The 24,207-nt window shown below is 42.4% G+C and overlaps 2 protein-coding genes across 5 annotated transcripts in view; one reads left to right on the top strand and one right to left on the bottom strand.

The window, feature by feature from the left end:
• Positions 1-749: 749 nt before the first annotated feature.
• Lipt1 (lipoyltransferase 1) lies at positions 750-13,853 on the bottom strand. 4 transcript variants are annotated; one of them, XM_031367251.1, is made up of 2 exons: positions 13,502-13,853; positions 750-2,029 (listed from the first exon to the last, which is right to left on the bottom strand). In XM_031367251.1, exons 1-2 carry the CDS (start codon positions 13,564-13,566, stop codon positions 907-909), a joined length of 1,188 nt encoding a protein of 395 aa, XP_031223111.1. In that variant the 5' UTR covers positions 13,567-13,853; the 3' UTR covers positions 750-906. The 4 variants fall into 4 exon arrangements, with proteins under 4 accessions (XP_031223111.1, XP_031223113.1, XP_031223112.1 ...); XM_031367253.1 differs by having other exon boundaries at positions 13,578-13,853; XM_031367252.1 differs by lacking the exon at positions 13,502-13,853 and adding an exon at positions 5,160-5,823.
• Positions 13,854-14,160: 307 nt separating this feature from the next.
• Tsga10 (testis specific 10) overlaps positions 14,161-24,207 on the top strand; it is a 108,861-nt gene continuing 98,814 nt past the window's right edge. Inside the window, exon 1 of the mRNA XM_031368970.1 lies at positions 14,161-14,280. Coding sequence (XP_031224830.1) covers positions 14,173-14,280 — 108 coding nt within the window. The 5' untranslated portion in view covers positions 14,161-14,172. The remainder of the gene's footprint in view (positions 14,281-24,207) is intronic.

Genomic DNA, 24,207 nt, shown 5'->3' with positions numbered 1-24,207 from the left:
TGGTGTACTTTCTTGAGTTATGGTTGATGAGGGCCCAGCTCACTGTGGGCAGAGCCACCACTGGGCTGCTGGTCCTGAGGACTATAAGAGAGCAGGCTAGGCAAGCCAATGAGCAGCAGCCTCCCTGCAAGGCCTCTACATCAGTTTTTAACCTCGAATTCCTGACTTCCTTCAGGGATGGACTGTGGTGTGGAACTGCAAGATGAAATAAACCCTTTCCTCCCCAAGTTGCTTTTGGTTGTCATGTTTTATCACAGCTACAGAAACTCTAACACCCCATTTTTTTTTTAAAACAAAACAACAATACCCCCGCCCACCAATGGTACAAGCAGGAGAGAACAAAATCCAGGTAGAGAGACAGCCTTAAGGAAAAGGACAGTTTCTTCTCTGAACTTTAATGAGAGGAGAAATGAAAGAAGACGAGGCTCTGAAAGGCTCATTTCTGAGGACCAAAACTCTTAACAGATTATCAGTCAAAGTTTGTGACAAAAGCTGAGGAGTGGAAAGTAGGAACAGGCTACCTCAAGACCAAAACAGGTTGAAACAGATATCCCTATTTCCTTTTTGAAGATTTATTTATTTTATGTGTATGAGTACACTGTAGCTGTACAGATGGCCGTGAGCCATCATGTGGTTGCTGGGAATTGAACTCAGGACGGCCCCGCTCGCTCTGGTGTGTAATTCACTGTAGCTGTCTTCAGACATACCAGAGAGGGCGTCAGATCTCATTACAGGAGGTTGTGAGCCACCATGTCGTTGCTGGGAATTGAACTCAGGACCTTCGAAAGAGCAGTCAGCTCTCTAACCCATCTCGCCCCCTATTTCTTTTTTTAAAAAGACATAAAGTAAATTGTAATTTAAAGTTTTTTCTCACTGAAAGTGCCAGTGTAAACAAAGTTATTAGAGTCACATTATTCCCCTGATTTTTTCACACAGAATGTTCCATTTACTCTGTAAGTGATGGTCGTCCGGACATGTTCTCAGTAATATATTTGTTAGTAGGGTGGTTTCAATGGGGCAGAATTTGCTGCCAATGAAACTTGAGTTTAATTTGTCACCTATTTCCAGTGGCAGCCAGTGATCGGGTGCCTTTATATCGCAGGTTTCGATTCGTCCGTTCTTTACATCCATGAACACTTGGATTTCCAAATGCGCCTGCTCATACGGCACATGAAACGTGGTGTCCACGGTAAACTTAGGAGTCCTGCCGTATACCCACTCCCAACTTTGCAGTTCCTTGACTTTGCTGTTTATTCCAGGAAACATCGTCTCATCTGCAGGGTTTATTAGGTTAACGTGATCATCAATTTGATGATGGGCCGCGTACTCTGCAGCCACAGCACTCATCAGAACTTCACAGGTCAGTGTGGAATCTCTTTCCAGAAGGTTTTTGACGGTGGCAGGGATGCTTGGAGTGGCGTTGCTCTTTATCCCGCGGTATGGGCTCCTCAGCGAGGAAGACAGAGCTGTCCTGTTGGTGCTACATAACAAGGTGCAGTGGTGGTACGCGGCAGTCCGGCCGATCTTTGATGCAGTTCCTGAGATTTTAAACTGCCCATCGAGTAACAAGTCAAATTTTTTCGTAGGCTGCACGTCCAGCTGGGGTTGGACAGCATTCAGAGCTCTCACGATTAGTTTCAGATTTTCCATTCTGTCATACTTGGTTTTGGTGGTAAAGAAGGTGAAGTTGATGTTACCCATGTCATGGTACACTGTTCCTCCTCCACTCTTCCTCCGAGCCAGTTTTATTCCTTCCTGTCTCATCAGAGGGAGGTTACATTCCTGCCATGGATTCTGATGCCTACCGATGACGACAGAAGGAAAATTTCTCCAAAGGAAAAGAATCGGCTTGCCTTCTAGATGTATGTGGTCGTGGATCCAGTCTTCTATAGCCAGATTTTCATACACATCATTGGAGAGCGACTGTAAAATGAGCCCATGTGTGGGTGGGCTTTTAAAGCCAGCCGTTGGGACCTTGTGCTGACAAAGTAATCGGAAGCAATTCTTCATTGAAAATGGAATTAGCATGCTTTTAAAAAACAAGACAAAAGAAGATAAGTTCATTCAATAAAAAAAAAGAAAATTATATTCTTTAGCTATTTGGTAATTATACAAAATTTATCAAAGGGTCCAGACCTTATTTTCATCTTTACCCTTCGTCTTTGACAGCTCTTTAATAGAGTGACCAAAGGAAATCAATGAAGATAAACTTCAGATAATTTCAACTAAACTGAAGTAAATGGTATGGAGTAAACACATTAAGTAATGTACAGCAAAGCCAAATAAACTATTTTGAATTCACAATTCATTTTCATTGAGAAAAAATAAATTAGCAAAAAAAAAAAAATAAAAAATAAAACAAAAAAAAACCCAGAAAAATGAAAGAATCCAGAATCCTACCACCTAGAGATAATTAACATTTTAGTATAAATAACCATTTTCGCTTCTGTTCATGTGTACACACCTTTACACACACGTATTTCCCTTGAAAGTGTAATGGTACTGTTATTTCAATCATTTTCTGCTCCCTGAGATGGGACTTCACTATGCTGTCCATCTGACCTTGAATCCCTGGGTTCAAATAGTCTTTTTGCCCTAGCTTCAACTAGAATATAGACATACACTGCCTTTCTGGCTTTAACGTATTATTAAATTTATTTTTAGTCTGAGTGTGTGTATGTGTGTGTGTTTGTGCAAGCACACATTTGTGCATGCACAGGTCAGAGGTCTTTATGTCCAGAAGTCCTCTTCTCTCATTCTCTACAATATTCTTTGAGGCAGAGTCTCTTACTCAACCTGAAGCTTAGTGATTGTGGAGGCTCACTGGCCAAAGGTCCTCTTCCTGGGTGATCCGAGGGAGAAACATTGAGGAATAGGTTTCACGACGTCTTGGATACTAATAAACTAGAATGTGTCCATTGCAGTTGGGATTTGAAAAAGACCTTGTGACATCCTCTCCTAAGGTATGTTAACATTACAGGTGGTGGTGGTGCACACATTTAATCCCAGCACTTGGGAGGCAGAGGCAGGTGGATTTCTGAGTTCGAGGCCAGCCTGGTCTACAGAGTGAGTTCCAGGACATCCAGGGCTATACAGAGAAACCCTGTCTTGAAAAAACCAAAAAAAAAAAAAAAAAACCAACCATATATAGAGGTTAAGGTAAAATAGTTGCTTTTACATTTTAATGCTTGCCTTGCAACTAACTGAATAGCTTTAGACCAGTAGTTAAATCTCTATCTGATCCAATTGCCTTTAATTGAATTCAAGAGCACAAGACATGAACTGAAATAATTGTGATTACAGGGTCTTCTCTTCCAATCCATTTTTTTTTTTTTGTGACAGTTTAACATGTCTTCTTTCGAGTGTACAAGGATTCCTAAAAGATATGTCAAACTGGGATTTACCTTGATACATTAACTATGGTCCACAATTAATCAGCCAAAACTGCTGACAAATTCTGCATTTACAATAAGGCATGCTTTGTCCTTGGCAGTGAGGATTCATCAGTGAACTACATAAAGGTGATAAGAGTGACAGGGAAGGAAAACACATTGCCAGAATAGAGAACACTGGAAATCTGAGTCATGTTTAAATAGGACTTTTAATCTAGGCCTCATTAAAATAGTTGCATATGAGTCAAGATTAAGCAGTTAGACTAAATGATTACAATGTGTCACAAATTATTTTAGTTAGCAGAACACATAATCTCCCCACCCCCAGACAGGGTGTGTGTATAGCCCTGGATGTCCTGAAAGTACCTCTGTAGACCAGGCTGACCTTGATCTCATAGAGATCCACTTGCCTCTGCTTCTGGGTTGAAGGCCTGCACATACACCCTCTGAGACAGTGTTTCTCTTCTGTAGCTGACTGAGTCCTGACTAAATGAAACAGTCTAGCTTTTGAAAGCCTGGTACAACTCTGCTTCTACAAAATCACTTTGCATAGTGCACCACACTCATATTTTACTTTTCTAGAAAAAAAAGTTTTTTTTGTTGTTTTTGTTTGTTTGTTTGTTTGTTTTTTCGAGACAGGGTTTCTCTGTGTAGCCTTGGCTATCCTGGAACTCACTCTGTAGACCAAGCTGGCCTCGAACTCAGAAATCCGCCTGCCTCTGCCTCCCAAGTGCTGGGATTAAAGGCGTGAGCCACCACCGCCCGGCGAAAAATTTTTTATACAATGTATTTTGATCACGTTCCTTCCCTTCCCCATTTTCTCAGATCCCACCACCTCCCAACTTTATGTACTTTCTTTAAAAACCTGCCGGGCGGTGGTGGCCCAACGCTTTTAATCCCTGCACTTGGGAGGCAGATTTCTGAGTTCGAGGCCAGCCTGGTCTACAGAGTGAGTTCCAGGACAGCCAGGGCTACTCAGAGAAACCCTGTCTTGAAAAAACAAAGAAAAAAAAAAAGCAAAAAACTATGAAAACTAAAGTCAAAATAAGTAAAAGATCAACGAGACAAAAAAAAAAAAAAGCCCAAATAAAAGGAACAAAAATTTCATTAAACAAACAAACAAACGTGGAGTTTGTTTTGTATAGGCCACCTACTCCTCGGTATGGCGCCTGGTCTGGGATGTGGTTGATACACCCAACTAAACTCTATTTTAAAGGCTTTAGCTGAGCAAGGGATGGAACTGGCTCAGTCTAGGTTTGAACGGTACCGCCGAGCAATCCACCCCCAGCTCTCTGCTTTCATCTTCATTGCTGGTGTTATAATTTTTTTCTCAGGAGGCTCTTAGTTCCATGTTCTGGGAGACACTTCTGCACTGCCCACACGTGTTTCTCCCTGACAGAGAGCAAAGCAAGACCAAACTACAGACCCACCTTCCTCACAAGGCTTTACCGAAACTATTCGCTACCCTCCTAACAATGCGATCCTAGCCTGGAAGTGATTATGAACTGAAGCAAGTTTTACTCTTCCTGAGCAGGCACGCGACTAGCACTGAATGTCTTGTTTAGTTTACCCTCCGCCGTATTAGAAATCAGCTGTTCCTAATCATGAAATTACGGCGTCCGGAGCACCAGTGTAATCTGCAGTTTTCAGTATCAGCAAGAGGGGCCCAAGGCACGCACGCGTGCTCTCCGCACCACCCACTCCTGCTCCGCCTGCGCCTCTACAGCCCGCAAAGAAGTCACTGGATCTACTTCCGGCTTCACCCACCTGCCACTTCCGGTCGCGCCTGCAGCAACTTTTTCTGCAAATCAAAGCTCAATCAACACACGTGGGACACAGAGCCCTCAGCCCTCGAGACGCAGTTGCTGGGGGTTCCTCTCCAGCCACGCCCAAGAGATCCGCCCCCAAGAGGCCACGCCCCACAAAGTCCGCCCCCTGGATAAGCCACACCCCCGGGGTGGTCGTGGCCAAGCCTCAAGTAGAAGCAAGTATTTTTAAGGTTAGTTTCTTCAGGTCAATGCATTTAAAATTAGATTCATCCTTTCCATGTTAAAATTAGATTCATCCTTTCCATGTTTAAACTGTGCGGTCCAAAATGGTCTGTTCACACTCAGGCAGGGGCTGTTTAGCTGCTGGGACCGTTCGAGTCAAGGCAGTTGGAAGCAGCACTTCAACCACATTCTTACGCGGCTTCAGGAACAGCAAAGCCAGAGTTAAGGAGCGAGATCACGGACCCACTTCTTGATGAGCAGAGCCCCAAGAATCTGTGGTCATTCCTCGCTCTTCCACAGAAACCAGTCTCTCCTCCTCCAGTTAGAATGGAAGCCCTCCAGCCTCGCCTCCTGGAGTAAGAAGCACTCGTGTTCGGTTTGGTACTATTAATACGGTAAATGAACAGATTAATCCAGGGCATATAAACTAGCTGCACCACACAGGACTCCTGTCTGTTACTGCAACTTTGATGAGGTCAGTCTTCGACTGGATGGTATTATGAGGGTGGGAAGGGATACTGTTTGTTCCATTCGTCATTGTAGGAATTTTGCTAGTTATCAAAATAGCCCCACAGATAGTATTGCCCTTAGTAGGGCTACTAAATTAGTAGTCTGCTTCTAAATTGTATTTGAAATCTGAGATGGGACGGGGTTTTTTGTTGTTCTATTTTTTGTTTGTTTGTTTTATTTTTTAATTTCCTTCAAATGATCCTCCTTCACAGGTCTCCACTCTCTGCTCTAGGATGTCTGTCCTTTGGCCAGTTACCCTCTTTTTCTACTTCTTCAGCTTCTCTATTGGAATTTCCAATGACAAATATGCTTTATAGTCCTCTGGTGATGGCAATTCTCCTTTCCTGCATCTTATTCTGTCTCCTCCTCCCCCACCCCCTCCCCCAAGACAGGGGCTACTCTGTGTAGCCTTGGCTGTCTTGGAACTCATTTTGTAGACCAGGCTGGCCTTGAATGCACAGAGATCCACCTGCTTCTGCTTCTGGAGTGCTGAAATTAAAGGTGTGCTCCACCATGGCCTGTGCTGTCTGCTCTTCTTAAAACTTCTATTTGTGTGTGAGCTAGGATCTCACCCTGTAAGTCAGCCTTGCCTGGAACTCGCCATATAGACCAGACTGGCCTCACAGAGATCTTTCTGCCTCTGCCTTCCAAACGCTGGGATTAAAGGCATTAGCACAGGGCTCAGCCCAGGTTCTTTTATTTAAATGTTAATCACCATATTAAGACTGAGATCACACACAAATCAATCTATATGTATGCATATATGGAGGTTACAGAATGTAGTAGTCAGGGTTCTCTAGAGTCACAGAACTTATGGATAGTCTCTCCATAGTAAAGGAATTTATTATGATGACTTACAGTCCAGTCTAGTCCATCTCCCCAACAATGGTCAGCTGTGAATAGAAAGTCCCCAGGATCTAGAAGTTGCTCAGTCCCACAAGGCTAGTAGATTCCAATAGTTGTGCTGGCAAGTAAGTGCAAGCAGGTGAAGAGAGCTAATCCTCCTTCCAATGTCTTTCTGTAGGTCTCCAGCAGAAGGTGTGGCCCAGATTGAAAGTGTCTACCACCACGCCTGGATCTGGGACTTGTTTTGTCCCAGGCTGACCTTGAACTCAGAGATCTCCTTGCCTTAGTCTTCTGGGATTCATAGCCACTATGCCTCAAGATCTCCTTGCCAAGATCTGGGTTAGAAACTTGTATCTCCCAGCTTCATGATCTGGGTCACAGGTGAGCCTTCCTATTCTGGATTGTAGTTCATTCCAGATATAGTCAAGTTGACCACCAGGAATAGCCATTACACAGAATGACTACAAAGGGTTAAAGAAACAAGGAGTTTTAAGTCATTTCAAAGAGACCCGGGAGTCCAAAGATAGAAACTGACAGAAAGGCAAAGGAGTCTATAGCTATAAGATACAAAACCAGCTTAAGTCTTTGGAAAAGGATGTGGCTGCTGCTGTAGAGTCAGGCTATGGGGTCAGAGCTGTACAGTTGAGTCCAGCTGCAGAGGTGAAAGGGCAGGACCTGGTCCATAAGAACAAATGGGTGGATAGATAGATGCAAGTCTAGGTAAGCAAGCAGACAGGTAATTTGAGTAGCCTGTGTTAACAAGCCAGGACAAGGCAGAGCTGAAGCCCCTGGGAGAGCCGGGAGTTGTCAGGTTCTCACAAAGACCCACACTGGATGGTCAGACAGCAGGATAGTGGGGCCGTCGATTGGCATTACAGTCATAGGTCTCAGCCCCCTGTGGGGTCCAATTTCCATGGCCTATGTATCTAATATGTTCTCAGACACAGTTTTTCTGGTGTTTCATTATGTTTCTACCTAATTTTTTACGTGTGTATGCTATGGAGGTCAGAGGGCAACATGCAGGAGTTGGCTCTATCTTTCCATCAGATGGGCTCTGGGGACCAAACTCAAACTGATCAGGCTTGGTGGCATGTGCCTTATCTGCTGGGCCCACCTTACAGCCCTCTGATAGGATTTCAATACAGCTGTGTGCTCTTCTCAAGCCAGTCCACCTTGATATATCTATCGGGTGGCTGGCTCCCTGTCTACTTCCAGGAATAAGTAATTTCTTAGTCTATGCTTCTGGGGGTGCAAGACAGACGGTATAGATCATATGTTCACTCAAATGCAGTCATCTCCCCAAAAGAGTCAAAGTTGCCTATAAAATGGAGTCTCTCCAGACAAATCAGTCTTGGGGGGGCGGGGGAACACCACCACAGTTTTACACAATATGGTGTAATGAAGAGCAGGACTTAAGAGCATCCAAATGAAAAACTGAGCTCCATCCCATTGTTGAAAACTCAAGTCTATCCAAAACTCCAGTACTGAGTTCTCTCATCCCTCTGGGAAATCTCAATGCATCTACCCGCCTCCTTTTCTTGGTCACATCTCACATCTGTCCCTCACTATATCCTGCTCTGCTTCATTGGGACCGACTACTGTCATTAGCTGTTTGGATAACCACTTAACTGAAGTTATGCCACCTCCAGAGAAGCCTTCCTAGTTGTGACCATTAAAATCACACACACGATAGCTGCTGTCGTGGTTCTATGAGTACTTTGCTTTCCTCTTCACATCACAGCTTGTATTGTATGTAACTGTTGATTAACTGTGTCTCCCCGGCACCACCATGAAATGAAGGCAGTGGGTGCTTTGCCATATCCCCAGCACCGAGAATGACTCTGAATTAGGTGAATTTGTTACATCACTTATTGCTTTGACAAAATATCTGACAGAAGGAACCTGATTCAGAAGAATCTGTTTACTGGGGATTACAGTTTAAGGGTATCAGGTACCATGAAGTAGGAGGCAGCTGGTCTCACTGCGTTAGTGGTCAGGAAGCAGAAAGCAATGAATGTTCACACCTCTCTTACAGTCTTTTCATTCCGTCTGGGACCCCAGCCAATAGAATGATGTCACCCAAATTCAGAATGAGAGTTCTTGCCTCAGGTCAATTATCCCATATGGCGCCGCACACCTGTAACACCAGTCTAAGGTCCTCTTCTGTCCTCCATGGGCACGAGACAGCCATATAGGGCATATATATATATATATATAATTAAAATAAAAAGAGAAAAAAGGGAATTATGTTTTGTGAAAGATAAAAAGAAGTACATTCCATTTAGATATCTTTTAATACTAGGCTCAAGATTCATTTTTTTATTTTTTTATTTTTTTTAGCAACTAAAGAAGATTCATTTCTTTAGCATTGGTCTGATTTATAAAATATTGTTCCTCTCCCATCCCAAGATGCCTTTTTCTCTATCCTTTAGTTAATATTAAGGAAATAGTGCAGTGAGACAAAAGACACAGTCATTAAATATTAGCATACAAGAACATGTTCAAAACAGGAGGTGGAACTCAGTGGTAGAGTTACAGGCTTAGCATGTTCCATGCCTCCTATTCACTCCCCCAGCATCAAACAAAACCGAAACCAAACAATGACCCAAGCAAGCAGACAACAAGAGAAACTCCTGTACTGTATAAACTGTTACAAGTCACCACGTGTCCAGATACAAAGTAGTCTGCCCTACAGCCATCATCACTTGGGACAATACCATGTGATATCTTGACAACGGATATAGGCTGAGCTTTTCTCCCACAAGATATCGTTATAAAATGATAGCTACCACAAGACAAACTATTCGATTCGAATCAGGAAGAACTACTCCCTAACTCTGAAATGAAGGCAGCCTGTCAGAAAAGGGCTCATGGTGTGGAGTGCTTCTGAAGCAGGTGACTTACAGTGCTTTCCTACAAGGTAGTCAGCAAAGCTCTCTCAAAGAACAGGTAAGAAGGTGGAGGGCTCCATGGCAAACTCCCCAAATGCAAGTGCAGTGTATCAAGGTACTCGACTAAAGAGGTGTGACGTAGTTATGTTTTACTTAGACCCGCCCCTCCTCCCCCCCCCAATTGCTTGCTAAAAAGTTTATTATAATTACAGTAAAGTGTTTTAACATCAGAAATTTAGTAAAAAATAGCTGTGGTGTTTGACAGGGATAGGATAGAGCCCACTGAAATCCACCTTGGATTCAGAAGGGCCTGTCCTCCCTTCCTTCTTTTTGTTAGGCTTCCTAATGGGCTTTGGCTACATTGAACACGTCTTCTAATCAAAAGCAACTTTTGGTCTTGTTGGTAAAATGTCCAGACGACTTCATTCCAAATCTGTCATTACCAGGCCATTGTTTTCCTTCACAAAGCCCCTGGGACTCCACCTTGGGTCAGTTCCTCCCTTTCTTATTAAGTTTTCTTGGTTTATGTCTTCTAAACTTTATTTTTTTGGTGTTTTGAAATAACCAAGTCACGGGGCCCCACCCTGCTCTTCTCAGCAACCAGCATTAAGTGATCATTCGCTTCTGCATCTATCTTGATCCAGAAGCCCAGCAGGTGGATGAGTTGCAGCTTTGCTCAGCAAAATTCCTATCGGGACCTCTGGGCAAATGCTAGGGGAGTGTGAGGACCCCTCTTAAGTAGTGGGAATGTTTCTCCAACTGAAAGAAAATCAGTAACAAGTGACCTCGGTAGGAACTCCCACAATTTCTCGGCGATCTCTTTTTGAGGGCAATTCTTTTCCGGTTGTGAGAACAGGACCACACTCTGTCCTCCAGTGATTGCATCTTTATTTTAGCAAAAGATTTTTTTATTCATAATTATGTGTCTGTGTGTAGATTTGTGCATGTAAGTGCAGTGCCCAGTGAGCCCAGATCCTTTTACACCGCCCAGTGTAGGTACCCAAAGCACACATTCTCTCCAAGAACAGTACTCTTACGTGATGAGCCGTCTCTCCAGCCCCCTTTACATTTCTTTACATTTTCTTTTTGGGAAGGAATAAAGGATCTATTGATTGATCTCTTTGAAGATCTTCAAAAACTTCTCTCTCTCTCTCTTCCTCTCCCTCTCCCTCTCCCCCTCGCTGGGGTATGGGTGCTCCAGTGTGCACGTGTACACGTCTAAGTCAGAGACCTACTGAGAACAACTTGTGAGAGTCAGTTCTCACTGTCCACTTGTGGTTCCTGTGACTCCAGGCTGTATGTGTACCACATGCCTGGTGCCCACAGAGGCTAGCAGAGGGCATTGGATCCCCTGGAACTGGAGTTATGAGTCACCATGTTGGTGCTAGAAACTAAAGCCAGGTTCTCTAAAAGAACAAGTGCTCGTAACTGCTGATCTGCCTCTCCAGGCTCCAAAAGTTTTTTTTTTTAAAGAGGGATTTTCTTGATTTTATATTTATTTCTTTTCAGAAAAATAATTGAGCTTCTCAACTTCTCTTAGTCCTATCTATAATCCTTGCTAATAAAAACTTTCAATTCATTACTACTAGGTTAAGTAAATAATCATCAAATGTCCTTAGCTATCAGGAAAATTCAAATTACAACTTTGTTGTGATTCTATCTTGCCCATCTATTGTCAAGAAAACAAATGGTAACAAATGAGGCTGAAGAGGTGAGAAGAGGAGTCCTTTCTCATCGCTAGCAGGAATGGACACTGGTGTAGCCATTGTGGAAGTCAGTACTGGGGCCTCAAAACACTTAAGAAACACCATGAGATCCAGGTGTATCACTCTTGCATCTGTTCCCACAGGATTCTAAGTCAGCCTCAGCTGTCCTGGAACTTGTTCTGCAGACCAGGCTGGCCTTAGACTCAGAGATCCACCTGCCTCTGTCTCCTGAGTACTGGGATTAAAGGCGTGAACTATCACTGGCCAGTTTAGACAGGATATGTTTTATAATGGAAGACTTTTTTTTAAATATCAAACTTTCAGCAATAAAAAATACAATTCTAACTTTATTGAAACTTATTTTATTTTATGTGTATGAATGTTCTGCCTGCATGTATGTGTGCACTGTGTGCATGTAGTGCCTGTGGAAACCAGAAGAGTGCAGCAGATCCTATGGAACTGGAATTAAAGGGTTATGAGTCACCTTATTGATGCTAGGACTTGAACTTGGGTCCTGTAGAAGAGCAGCAGCCAGTGCTCTGAACCACTGGGCCATCTTTCCAGCCCCAACCTTTCTTGCTTGCTTGCTTTTCTTTCCTTCCCTTTCCTTCTCTCCTTTCCCATCCCTCCCCCTCCCTCCTCCCCTCCCCTCTCTCTTCTTTCTTTCTGCTTTTGAAACTGGGTCTCATGTAGCCCAGTGCATGTAGTTCAGGCTGACTTTGAACTCACTGGAGATGATACTGGCTTTGAATTCCTGATCCTCCTGCTTCTACCTCCCAAGCACTCTCATTACAAATATCTACCAGAAAGCTTGGCACCAGAAAAGAGTTTTCAGTTGAAGAATTGTGGCTGAGGTTAACTCTAACCAAGGGTGCTTTTTATGGGACAAACCTATAGTACACATAAAATAAAAAAATTTACAAAGACCCCCCCCAGATAAAAATGACAATCAATAAACGGGCTAATGAAATGGGCCATTCTCAAAAGAAGAAACATATATAACCAGTAAATGTTCTGAAAAGTGCTGAACAGCATTAGCCACCAGGACAATGCAAATTAGGGTTCTACCTCACCCCAAATCAGAATAGCTATCATTGTGAAAACAAATTACAAGTGCTGGCAAGGATGTGATGAGCCCTTTTACAGTGCTGGAGGGCATGCAAACTGACTCAGCCTTACTGCTTCTGACGTGCCCAGAGGTCTTCATACACTACCACAGGGACACTTGAACATTCATGTTTACTGCTACGCTATTCACAATAGCCAGGAAATGGATCCTGCCTCGACCTGAACAGATAAATCAATAGTGGAAACATTATACATACACGATGAAACTTTACTCAACTATAAAGAAAAATGAAGTCATGAAATCTGCAGAAAAATGGATTTGGAAATTATTTGAAATGAGATAACCCACACTCATGAAGTCAAATGCCATTATGTTCTTTCTTGCACGCCGATTCTAGCTTTAAACGTATTAAGTAGGGGGTATATACGTATAAGTAGGGTGTGTGGGTATAGTTCATGAAACTGCAAGGTGGTGGTGGGGAAGAGTGGTTAGGGGATAACAGAACACTGTAACTGGAAAGCAGACAGGGACCACTGGAGTGAACCGGCAAGAGGGGAGATGGGAGAAAAAGGGCAGGAGGAACAACAGAAACAAATTCTGAACTCAAATGCCACAAGGAAACCTATTTACTTTGCGTTCTAATAAAATAAGTAAAAACAGACAGGGTTAAAAAAAAAGCTTCCGGCTAAGATGGGTAGAAGCGGTTACGCACTCGCAAAGCAGTGAGACAAAATGTCTTGCATGCTAAACTGTAAAAAACAATGATAGCATAGCGCGGTGCTCATTTCTTTGCATTTAAAGAGATTCAAGATGCCATTTTATCGCAGTTGGATAGCCAAACCTACCACATCGGATAAGAACAGAAGGCCCAAATCTGCTCACTGGTAGGAGCCAAACTTGGGGTAAAAACTTCAGATAGAGTATTTAACATCTCACGAGGTTTATATCCTTTCTTGGTTTTCATCGCCAGGCTTGCTAGAGAAGACTGGCATATAGAGAAGAAATACCAGCCTGGCATGGGGTAGATGATTGCTGGGTCTGACATTTCCGAGGTCCATCCTGACCCAAGAGACCGGTGGCCAGGTGCCACGCTCACCGGGAAAGATCGGCTCCCGCCGGGAAGCTGCAATAGGGCACCCCACCGGAAGGCTCCCACAGCATAGCTTTCCGACCTTGGCTGCGCACCGGAGCAGCTCTAGGGAGCAACCGCCTCCCTTAGCGACGAACGCCTGGGGTTCCTGGGACCGCAGCAGGTCCTCCAGCGATTGGGAGGGGGCAGGGAGGGAGTCACCGCGCATGCACGTTGCGGCAGCCGCCGCGGGCTGGAGGATGGTTACTAGGAGACGGGACGCACGGGTCGGCCACCATGGCGCTGCATGGCCGTGCGCTTGCGCAGCGCGGATGGGCCAGGAAAAGGCGTCCAGTCGGAGCCCTGAGAGGCGGGCGGGCAGCTGTCCACGTCGCTACGTGCTCGCTCGGGTGCGCGCGCACGATCCGTAGTCCCCGCGAGAGGGCGTGTCGAGCCAGGTACGCGTGCGCACGGGGGCTAGGGCGCGCCGTACGGAAGTGGAGCGGAGGCGCCGGGGAGGTGGAAGCAGAGCCCCGCTCAGGTACAGAGCGTGAGGGCGGGGCGTCGGCCAGTCGGGAGCTAACCGCTCCCGCCCTCTTCCCGGGCCGCCCTACGGAGCGCCCGCCTCCGCCGGGGCGGGGCCCAGGGAGCGGGAAGGAGGAGACAGGGGCGGAGGATGGAGGCCGGGGTGGGGCTGGATGTTCCGCAGGGCCGAAGGCCCTTCAGTGGCCGGGATGAGCTCCGGGGAGGACGGCGGCCTGGGAGGCCTGGGGAGGGCTGCGGAGCTCCAGGGAGAAGCCGCGGAGGTGCGCTGGGCTAGAGAAGAGCCACTCCGGGGCGGCTGCAAGAGGGTGGGGGAGAGGCTGTCGGTGGCCCCGGGGTGGGCATCGCTGCTTGGGCGGCTGCGTCCCGGGGAGTCCGCCGGGTGGGATGGGTTCCAGGAGCAAAGCTTGCCAAAGTTTCAGGGGAGTTCGTGGTTGAGCCCAGTTCCTATGGTGACCGCTTCGCGGCCTGCCTCAGCTTGGTTGTTGGGGGGGCCTGTTTTGCTTAGAGACACTGTGAGGTGAAGCTGTGGCCTTTGGAAGCTCAGCCTGTCTATTCCTGAACCCCTCTCAGTCTCTCTCAATCTCTATAGACTAGGAGGCAGGTGAAGGCAGAAATTTGAGATTTTGCATGAAAATAAAAAAACCAAAACTCATGATCTCTTTATAGTTTGTATAGAAGAAAGGCAAGGTAGGCTGGCTTTTGAAAAATTATTCAAGTCTCAAATAGGCGTCTGTCATGCACTTGATACCTAAGAACGCCAAAGTATGTATGTATGTATATAAGTATATATGTATTTATATATCCCTCAGTCAACGATTTAGACATTAAGACAAATTTGCACAAGCGACAGTGTTTTCTTTAAGCCCCTGTAAATCTGTGGGTCCCACGGTATTCATCATTTCAAATTTATTCTGGTTTTCAGGATTTCGAGTCCATTTTGTTCACTTTCAGGAAATAAAGTCATAGTAATTTCGGAATAGAGTAGGTTGTTAAGATAAAGGGAAGTTATCGTATTTAACTGTGCTTCAAGAACAAACAATTGTATTTTAATTAAGCAATAAACCAAGTTCTTCTGTCTTAATTATTGAGAAAGAAATAAGATAAATATTATGTCAGTCAGTGTTCTTTGAAATCCCAAACCTCGATGTTATTTAATGTCAGTTTAAAAACCAGGTTTTACTTACTTTCCAAAGAAGAATCACTGTTGTAGTCCAGCATATAACCAGGCAAGGAGAGAGTCTGGGTTCTGTTTTCTGCCTAATTTGTTTCAAAATAATTTGGTTTTAAAGTTTTCCACAAGTAGGGGCCATTAGAATAGTTGTTATTTATTCCCTCATAGATCACATGCTCTTGTTCTTCGCTTGTTCCCCATACTGACAATGTTAGCCATCCCCTTACTTTTCCTAATAGTTATATCATCATCTTATGCGAACACACAGCGTACAGTCTGCCTTGTTATGGAACTTTATATAAGGGGATTTGTAACAGGTGTTCTACTGCTTCTGTACTCAACACTTAGAGATTGAGTTCTTATTGCTTCTAGGTACTTTGTTGGTTAGTGTTCCATTGTAAAGGTAGACCACAATTTACTGTTGGTGGACAGTAGGTTTTAAAATAACAGACAGGGTTATGGATATTAAAATATATGTGTCTCATGTTTTGAGGAGAGGCAGTTGGAGAGGTAGTTTGTTTTGTTTTAGTTACACCATTAGTCTTAGTCTTAAGTTACTAATCCCTTTGGTCCAGAAAAGCCTTCAGAGAACAACTGCCCCCTGTGTTTATAAGGTATTGATAAATACCACCTCTCCATTGTTTCATGCTGCATTGAGGACATAAATTATTTCTTTAGAGACTGGATTATAGAAACGAGATGAGCTTGGAGCTTGAATTGGAATGACTAGAAAGATTTTGTTGTTGTTTACCTTAAGAAAAGTTTAAACTTCAATGACTTTAGTATGTTGTTTGAAGTGATTTTTTTCAAAACATACTCACTTATTTTTGTCATAAATATAAGCACGGCATTTATAACATTTTTGTATGGTTATCCACATCTTCCAGTAGGCAATTCTCTCTTACTTTGATGAGTCTGTAAATCTAACTTTTGGAGAGAATTGTAAGAAAAGGAAGCAAAACCTTAACACCAGTTTAGCTTTTGCAGAACTAGTTTTCAGACTCCAGTATTTTTAATTTTTTTTTTTTTTTTTTGGTTTTTCGAGCCTCCCAAGTGCTGGGATCAAAGGCGTATGCCACCACCGCCCGGCTAATTATTGTATCAATATAATAGATACTTGCCAAATACATATTATGTGACTCAGCTTGCTTAAGAGCAACAATACTTTGTGTGTTATATGTTTACGTGTGATGTGCACATGTATACATGTGTGTGAAGGCCACAAATGGACATGGGTTTTCCCCCTCAATCCCTCTTTACCTTATTTTTATGATAGCATCTCTGACTGAGCCTGGAGTTTTTCAGTTCAGCTAGTCTGACTGACCAGCACTTCCAGGGATCTTCTTGTCCCTGCTTCTCCAGTGCTAGGAATACAAGCACACGCCACCACTGCTGTGCCCCGTCATTTTTACAAGGATGCTGTGATTTGAACTCTGATCCTCATACATGTACAGTATGTACTTTCCTGGCCCTGATGAGACATTTTTAAAAGTTAGTATAGAGTGGGAGGGAGTGAGTGAAGGGGGGCATGTTAGTATACAAATAGTCTGTTTCATCATGACATTTCACACACACATATTGTTGTATCTTGATGCTATATGCCTCCCTACCCTTCCCACCTTTTGCTGATATTCTTTAAACATATAATCTTAACTTCTATTTCACTGAAAAATTAAAGTCCCAGTAGATAGGAAGTTCCTCAGATTTTACCCCTTATTTAAAGTTTCACTTAGCTTTGCTTTTCTCATTCTTGTGTCAAGAGTTCAGTGTACCTACTACTTGGACTTCCTCATGTTACTCACCTTTTTGCCCTTACACCAATCACCATTAATTTATGTCATCATTGTTTCTCTGCTGTAGGGCTTCATTACCTGCAAAGACTTTAGGGAATTCTTTCTCTTCTTAAAAAAAAAATCAGTGTGTGTGTGTGTGTGTGTGCACACGTGCACAATGTGCATGAGGAGGTCAGAGGACAACTTGAATGTGTGTTTATGTGTGTATGTGTGCTTGCACACTTGCTTGCCGGGGTATATGCCTGCCACAGTGCACATGTGGAGATCAGAGGAACCTGTGAGAGTTGGTTCTCTTCTTTCACTATATGGGTCCTTGGGGATCAAACTCAAATCATCAGGCTCAGGCACAGTGCTTTTATCAGTTAAGTCGTCTCATTGGTCCTGGCCTTAAAGAAATACTGAAGTGGTTTTGTGTATGCTGGTTAGATATCATTTATCAGAAATGCTTAAGATTAGACGTGTTGCTGTTTCAGAGTTTGGGGACTTTAGGATATTGCGTGACACAATGCAGCCCAAGAATGGGACCAAATCTAAACAGAAAATTTAAGTTTCATATGAACTTTATACCATGGTCTGAAGGTAATTTTCTGTAACAATTTTGGTATACTGGGGTTTTGACTATGGCCACTCTCCTGAGGTGAGAGGTATGGAATTTTCCATTTGTAGCTTCATGCTGTTTCTCAGAATCTTTTGGAATTGTGAGGATTTAAGGTTTGAATTTTCAGACTAAGGATGTGAAAGCTTTATTTGCATTTTCTTTAGAGACTCAGTACTTGTGTGGAAGAGATCTCTTGATAGGAATGAAGCATACTTTTCTCCTTTTGGCAGTGAACCTTCTACAGCCTTAGTCTTCCTTAACTTTTATTCTGCCTCTTTGGCTCTTGCAGCTATGCTGTTTTTTGTTTTTTGTTTTTTTTTGTTTTTTTCGGTTTTTTGTTTTTTTCAAGACAGGGTTTCTCTGTGTAGCCCTGGCTGTCCTGGAACTCACTCAGTAGACCAGGCTGGCCTCGAACTCAGAAATCCACCTGCCTCTGCCTCCCAAGTGTTGGGATTAAAGGTGTGTGCCACCACTGCCCGGCTAGCTATGCTGGTTAAAAGCTTACATTTTATATTTTGATTTTAATCTTTATTCATTTATTAGTCCTCTTCTGTTTTGCTTTCATTCCTCCACAGAGACTGCTTTGTTTAATTAAATTTCATTATTTTAAAAATGTTTTATTAACTCTAAATATTTATTCATTGAGTAAATACAAATGTTCTATAGAGAAACTTTGGTGGACTTTTTTCAAACATAGCAATCAGATAACAACTTAGACATCTTGGAATTTATATCCTGGTAGAAGAAAGTAGACAGTAAACAGGGAAACAAATAAATAATATAATTTCAAGTAGGGACAAGTGCAGTAGCCTGAGTGAGAGTGACTGAGAGAGAACCTGCTTTAAGAAGGAAATTGAGGGAGAAAAGGCAAAGAACTAAGGTTGAGAAGATGTCATATAAAAGGCTGAGGAGAGAATGTTCCTGGTAGAGAAAAGTGGGAAGAGAGCATGAAGTCAGATGGAAATGGAACACATCTAGCTCATTTGCACTGATGTAACAACACACCGTATGCTTGGTAGAGTGTAAACAACAGATATTTAATCCTAACAGTTCTGGAAGCTGGGAATTCTAAGATCATATCTGGTGGAGGATCTTTTCCTGGTTCATAGATACCTCATTGTTGTTTCCTCATGGTATAAAGTATAAGAGAAGCCTGGGCCTCTTCTATAAAGGTAATTAATTATGACCTAGGTTATTTTTTGGTGCTAGGAACTGACCCCAGGGCGCTCCTGTACCTGTTAACATCATCATTCTGGGGATAAGGCTTTCATCATATTAACTTGAGGGACATACAGTTTTTCAGGTCTGAGCAACCCATGAAAAGAACAGAAAGATAAACAGTAAAGAAGTACTAGATCTTTAAAGAGAAGGCACCAACTCATACAGGGCCTAAAGAAGTTTAGATTTTATCCTAATTGTAGTAGAAAGCCATTGGAGTGTTTTTGAGCAGCCTCTAAACATTTTAAAGTGATTAATCTGATTTTAGGGTGAAGAATAAATTTTATAAAGTAAGGGAAGGAAGAGGAAGACCAGTAGGAAACTTGCAGTAATCTAGGTGTGGGGAGGGTTGTACCTGGATGTAGGCACATTTATACAGTGTGTAGAAATGGATGATGTCTTAGGATTTCTATTGCTGTGAAGAGACACCATGACCACGACAACTATATAGGATAAGATTTTTTTGGGATTGGCTTACACTTCAAAGGTTTAGCCCATTTTGATCAAGATGGGAAGCATTGCAGCACACAGACATGGTGCTGGCGAGGCAGCTGAGAGTTCTGCATCTGGATCTGGAGGCAGTAGGAAAAGGTAGTAGCACTGGACCTGGCTTGAGATTTTGAAACCTCAAGTCCACTGTCAGTGACACACTTCCTCCAACAAGGACACACCTATTCAAACAAGAGCACACTTCCTTATAGTGACACTCCCTAGGATGGCCATTTTCTTTCAAACTTCACATTTTCACTCCATGGATCCCATAAGCTTATAGCCATATCATAATGTAAAATGCATTTAGTCCAATTTCAAAAATTCCCATAGTCTACCACACTGTTTAAAAGCCCAAGATTCGGGGCTGGAGAGATGGCTCAGTGGTTAAGAGCACTGACTTCTCTTCCGAAGGTCCTGAGTTCAAATCCTAGCAACCACATGGTGGCTTCTGGTGTGTCTGAAAGCAGCTCCAGTGTACTTACATATAATAAATAAATAAATCTTAAAAAAAAAAAGTGCAAGATTCAAAAGTTATTCTGGTCAGCCACAGGATCATGAGTATCTTCATCTGGAGAGGAAATGGAATTTGTCTCAGGAGGAGATGATTGCTCCATTCTGGACACAGGTGGGTTAACAGTTTTCACTAGCCTCTCTGGTAACCATCTTGGGCCAGCATTCTCTTTGTCATAGATGCAGGCAGATCCTCATCCCCAAATAAGGATGGGATCTGGTCCTTTCCACTGTCCAGTGAGGGGATCTCTCCACCACATTAATGCATGAGAGTCCTTTGATTTGGGATGCCATAGGTGGTCTTATCTAGGCAGTCTAGGATGAGTTTTTAAATGTCTAAAGACAGTCCTTAAGGGAACAGTACTCTCTCTTAACTTAAGTTGTATATGTATAAACAATTGTAAATTTTGAGAATTAGCAGTATCTTAAAAAAGGAACAATTTGGGCTGGTGAGATGGCTCAGTGGGTAAGAGCACTGACTGCTCTTCCGAAGGTGCTGAGTTCAGATCCCAGTAACCACATGGTGGCTCACAACCACCCATAATGAGATCTGACGCCCTCTTCTGGTGCATCTGAAGACAGCTACAGCATACTATGCCCGAGGCAGGGCTGGAGTGAGCCATCTGTACAGCTAGTGTACTCATACACATAAAATAAATAAATCTTAAAAAAAAATTAAAAAAAAAGGAACAATTTGAAGCAATTATAAACTTTGATATATATATATGTGTCTGTGTATACATATATATATAGGCTATCAATATACAAATTAAAGCTCAATTTTAGCACTTTAAAAACAGTGACTACATCATGTAGTTCAATTATTTGTGTTGAAGTAGAGGGAAATTCATGAGGCTAAACATAACCCAATTGCATATACTTCTCTCCCATAGAAGGGCTGTAGATGTATTTTTATGGGATGCATACATAAATTTACAGAAAATATAAAAGCATGCACTTAAGCAAATTTTAGCAATTTGTCTTCTGGATAATTATCAATTTTGCTTAAAATTTTTGCTATGTAATAGGACAAATATCAATTAATATTTTACAATAACCAATTTAATTGCTGTTTGAAGCAAGGAATAGATGTCTCATCAGGTTTTTAAAACATTCTTTCCAAAATACTTTTATGATTTTATCATTTAATTCTTTATTAACACCACAACAACTTCATAATAGAATGTTAAAACTTTACTTTGGATATGAGAAAAGATGAATTTATATTAATGCTTTCTTTTATAAAAGAATTGCTGTGGGCACATTGAATAACAATAACTAAACATTTTGCAATTGATTACAATAGCTTCTTTTACTTTTTGTAAAAACTCTTTTAAGAGCAAAGGTAGAGGACCTGGTGAGATGGCTCAGAGGGTAGAAGTACCAACTGCTCTTCCGAAGGTCCTGAGTTCAAATCCCAGCAACCACGTGGTGGCTCACAACCACTTGTAATGAGATCTGACGCCCTCTTCTGTTGTGTGAAGACAGCTACAGTGTACTTAATTATAATAATAAATAAATCATAATAATAAATAAGCCTTTGAAAAAAAAGGGCAAAGGTAGTAAAAATTCTTTTTAGAGGAATTAGATAATAAACAACATACACTGAAAAATTTAAAGTCTTAGCTTCTTGTACTGAAACAAAGACAAAAACAAATTTTATATAATGTAAGGCTATTAGCCATTTTTAAAGGCAAAATTTTCTAATAATTACAAACTCACTAGAAGCAAACTCTTTAAAATTACCAGGAAGTAGAGGAAAAAACAACCTTTCAAATACACAATAATTCTATATGAAGTAGGCAGGCCAAATTATAATACCTCTAGAAATTTTACAGCCTCATTGACCTTTCATAAATCTTAAATTTAAACTTTATTTTGAACAACATCTGAATAGATCTAAAATAATGTTGTTTGTCTTAAAAATAATTTCCCCAGAGGCAAGGAGAGGTGAGGCCCTAGAAACTTCTCTAGGCAGGGTTTGTAAAACAAAAGAAATAGCACACAAACTTCGATGAGGCCACTCTGCATTTTGCATTACGTTAAATGTAAATATTTTTTAATTTGAGTATACTGTCTGGGTTTTGGCAGTGAGGACAGATTTTAGGGAAGCAATTTTTTCTGTCTATGCCTCTAATTTTTGGACAGTTTTTTTAAAAAGATTTATTTTGTTTTATGTGTATGAGTACATGAGTATACTGTAGCTGTACAGATGGCCGTGAGCTATCATGTGTGTGGCTGCTGGGAATTGAACTCAGGACCTCTGCCAGCTCGGCTCGCTCGCTCACTCGCTCCTGCATAATTCACTGCAGCTGTCTTCAGACGCACCAGAAGAGGGTGTCTGATCCCATTAAGGGTGGTTGTGAGCCACCATGTGGTTGCTGGGATCTGAACTCAGGACCTTCTGAAGAGCAGTCAGTGCTCTTACCCGCTGAGCCATCTCGCCAGCCCCCTTGGACAGTCTTTTTAAAGATGATTTATACTTAAAACATTTTTTATAAACTTGGTGCTATGAAAGCATTGTTTGTATGTACTGTAGTCCCCTGTAAGGCAGCAAACACAGCTAGACTCTGATTGTATGAGGGTCTAATTTCTACACAAAGACAAATATATCTAGATAAGACTGTCTTTGCTTTGTATGGCTGGATGGCCGTAGAGAGCTGTACTAGCGTTTTCATAAGACAATTGTATAACAAAAGGAAATCCCTTTTTGAGGGTCTCTGAGAATTTTAGCAGTTTTTTAGTAGTACAAACTCCTTGAAACAGTTTCATACCAAATAAATGTTTACTGAGATCTCCTTTTTAATCTTGGGGGGTAAACTTTTGCTTTTACCACTGCATCCAATAAAGCTTATGTAAAAGGGGTTAGCACTGGACTGGCCTCAATGGGTTTCCTTAGTTGAGGAGAGAGATTCTATAACTCTTGTACCATTGACTCTAAAGGCAGAACCATGTGGCTAAAGCTGCCAAGTTCTGCTGCTTACTGGGGCTAGAACATGCTTTCTGATTTTGATGGTTTGCTTTACTGCTTAAGCTTGGCTGTCCTGGAACTCACTCTGTAGACGAGGCTGTTCTTGAACTCTGAAATCCACCTGCCTCTTCCCTGAAGGTGCTGGGATTAAAGGCATGTGCCACCATACCCAACTCTAAGCTTTCTAAAAATTCCCTTTCATATTTCTTGAATTCCCTTTCACAAGTCATAAGCTTGGCTGGATGGGGTCTTGTTCTGAGATCCCCACTCCTGCTATTCTACTTAGTATCAGGCTTCTCTTTAATCTGTGTACATGTCCTGGTGCTCCTTTTCTCCTCAAACTGTACATTTTGTATTTTTTCCTTGCCCAGCTTTCTCTTTTCACTATAGATCTGTATATTATTGGCCACTAATAAGTGCAGATACAGATAGGACTAGGCTGTTTCAAAATCTCTGCTAACACAACCCAAAACTCTTCAGTTTAGCCAGAAAAAAGCAGCCACATTCTTTGACAAAATATCACAAGAACAATCTCAAGGACACATACTAGTAGTATTCTCTTCTGAAATCTTTTGAGCCAGACCCCAACAGTTCAGTCATCTTCAGTACCACTGTCTTCCATGTTCGTACTAGGATAGCCCATTAAGCCCTACTTAAAATCTCCAATTACTTTTGTAGCTCAAAGTTCCAAAGTGTTTCATAGTTCTCCAAATAAAAACACAGTTCAGCCTATTATAGCAATATCCCAGTCCATGCTAACAACTTTTGCCTTAGGTAGGGTTTCTATTGCTGTGAAGAGACACCATGACCATGGCAACTCTTATATAGGACAATATTTAATTAGGGTTGGCTTACACTTCAGAGGCTTAGCTCATTTTGGTCAAGATGGGAAGCATGGCAGCACACAGACGTGGTACTGGAGAGGCAGCTGAGAGTTCTGCATCTGGATCTACAGGCATCAGGAAGAGATAGCAATACTGGCTATGTGGGAACAGGGACTGGGATGTAGGCAGAAAGTGGAGACAGAGCCCACGAAGATACCAGGAGTCAGACTCTGGAAACCAGCATCAGAGTACAGATCTAATTTTATTGTTTATCACATAAGCTTATTTATAGCTTTTTAGCCAATTAGGATATGGTTATGTATTCAAGGGCAAATGGGGTGGAGAAGCAACCTGTATTGCTTAGCAGAATCTGACTCACCTGTCCATCAGTCTGTAGGGGAGGGTCCAATCTCCTGGAGAGATTTCTGTGAAGACAGGAAGCAACCTTCACCCTGGCCTTGGGTCCTTTGTGTTGTTTCACTAGTTTGCCAGAATCCATGTCGGATCACACACAGTGGATTTGGACTCTTCAAGGGGTCTTGAACTTGTGGCACCATGCTCTCTATCCCACTTCTTTCTCCACAAGGTTTATTTCCACATATTGAGCTCT

This window comes from Mastomys coucha, unplaced genomic scaffold (genome assembly GCF_008632895.1).
Source record: "Mastomys coucha isolate ucsf_1 unplaced genomic scaffold, UCSF_Mcou_1 pScaffold14, whole genome shotgun sequence".
NCBI classification, from domain to species: domain Eukaryota; kingdom Metazoa; phylum Chordata; class Mammalia; order Rodentia; family Muridae; genus Mastomys; species Mastomys coucha.
Note: the sequence above shows the minus strand (reverse complement) of the source record. Positions and strands in the feature narration are given on the sequence as shown.

What these genes read in the sequence shown, in the direction of transcription:
- Lipt1 (XM_031367251.1), bottom strand. Translation starts at nt 13,566, where the DNA reads ATGCTGTGGGAGCCTTCCGGTGGGGTGCCCTATTGCAGCTTCCCGGCG. An exon ending in GCGGGAGCCGATCTTTCCCG is followed by an intron (nt 2,030 to 13,501) that starts GTGAGCGTGGCA and finishes GTTTTTTAAAAG; the next exon opens with CATGCTAATTCCATTTTCAA.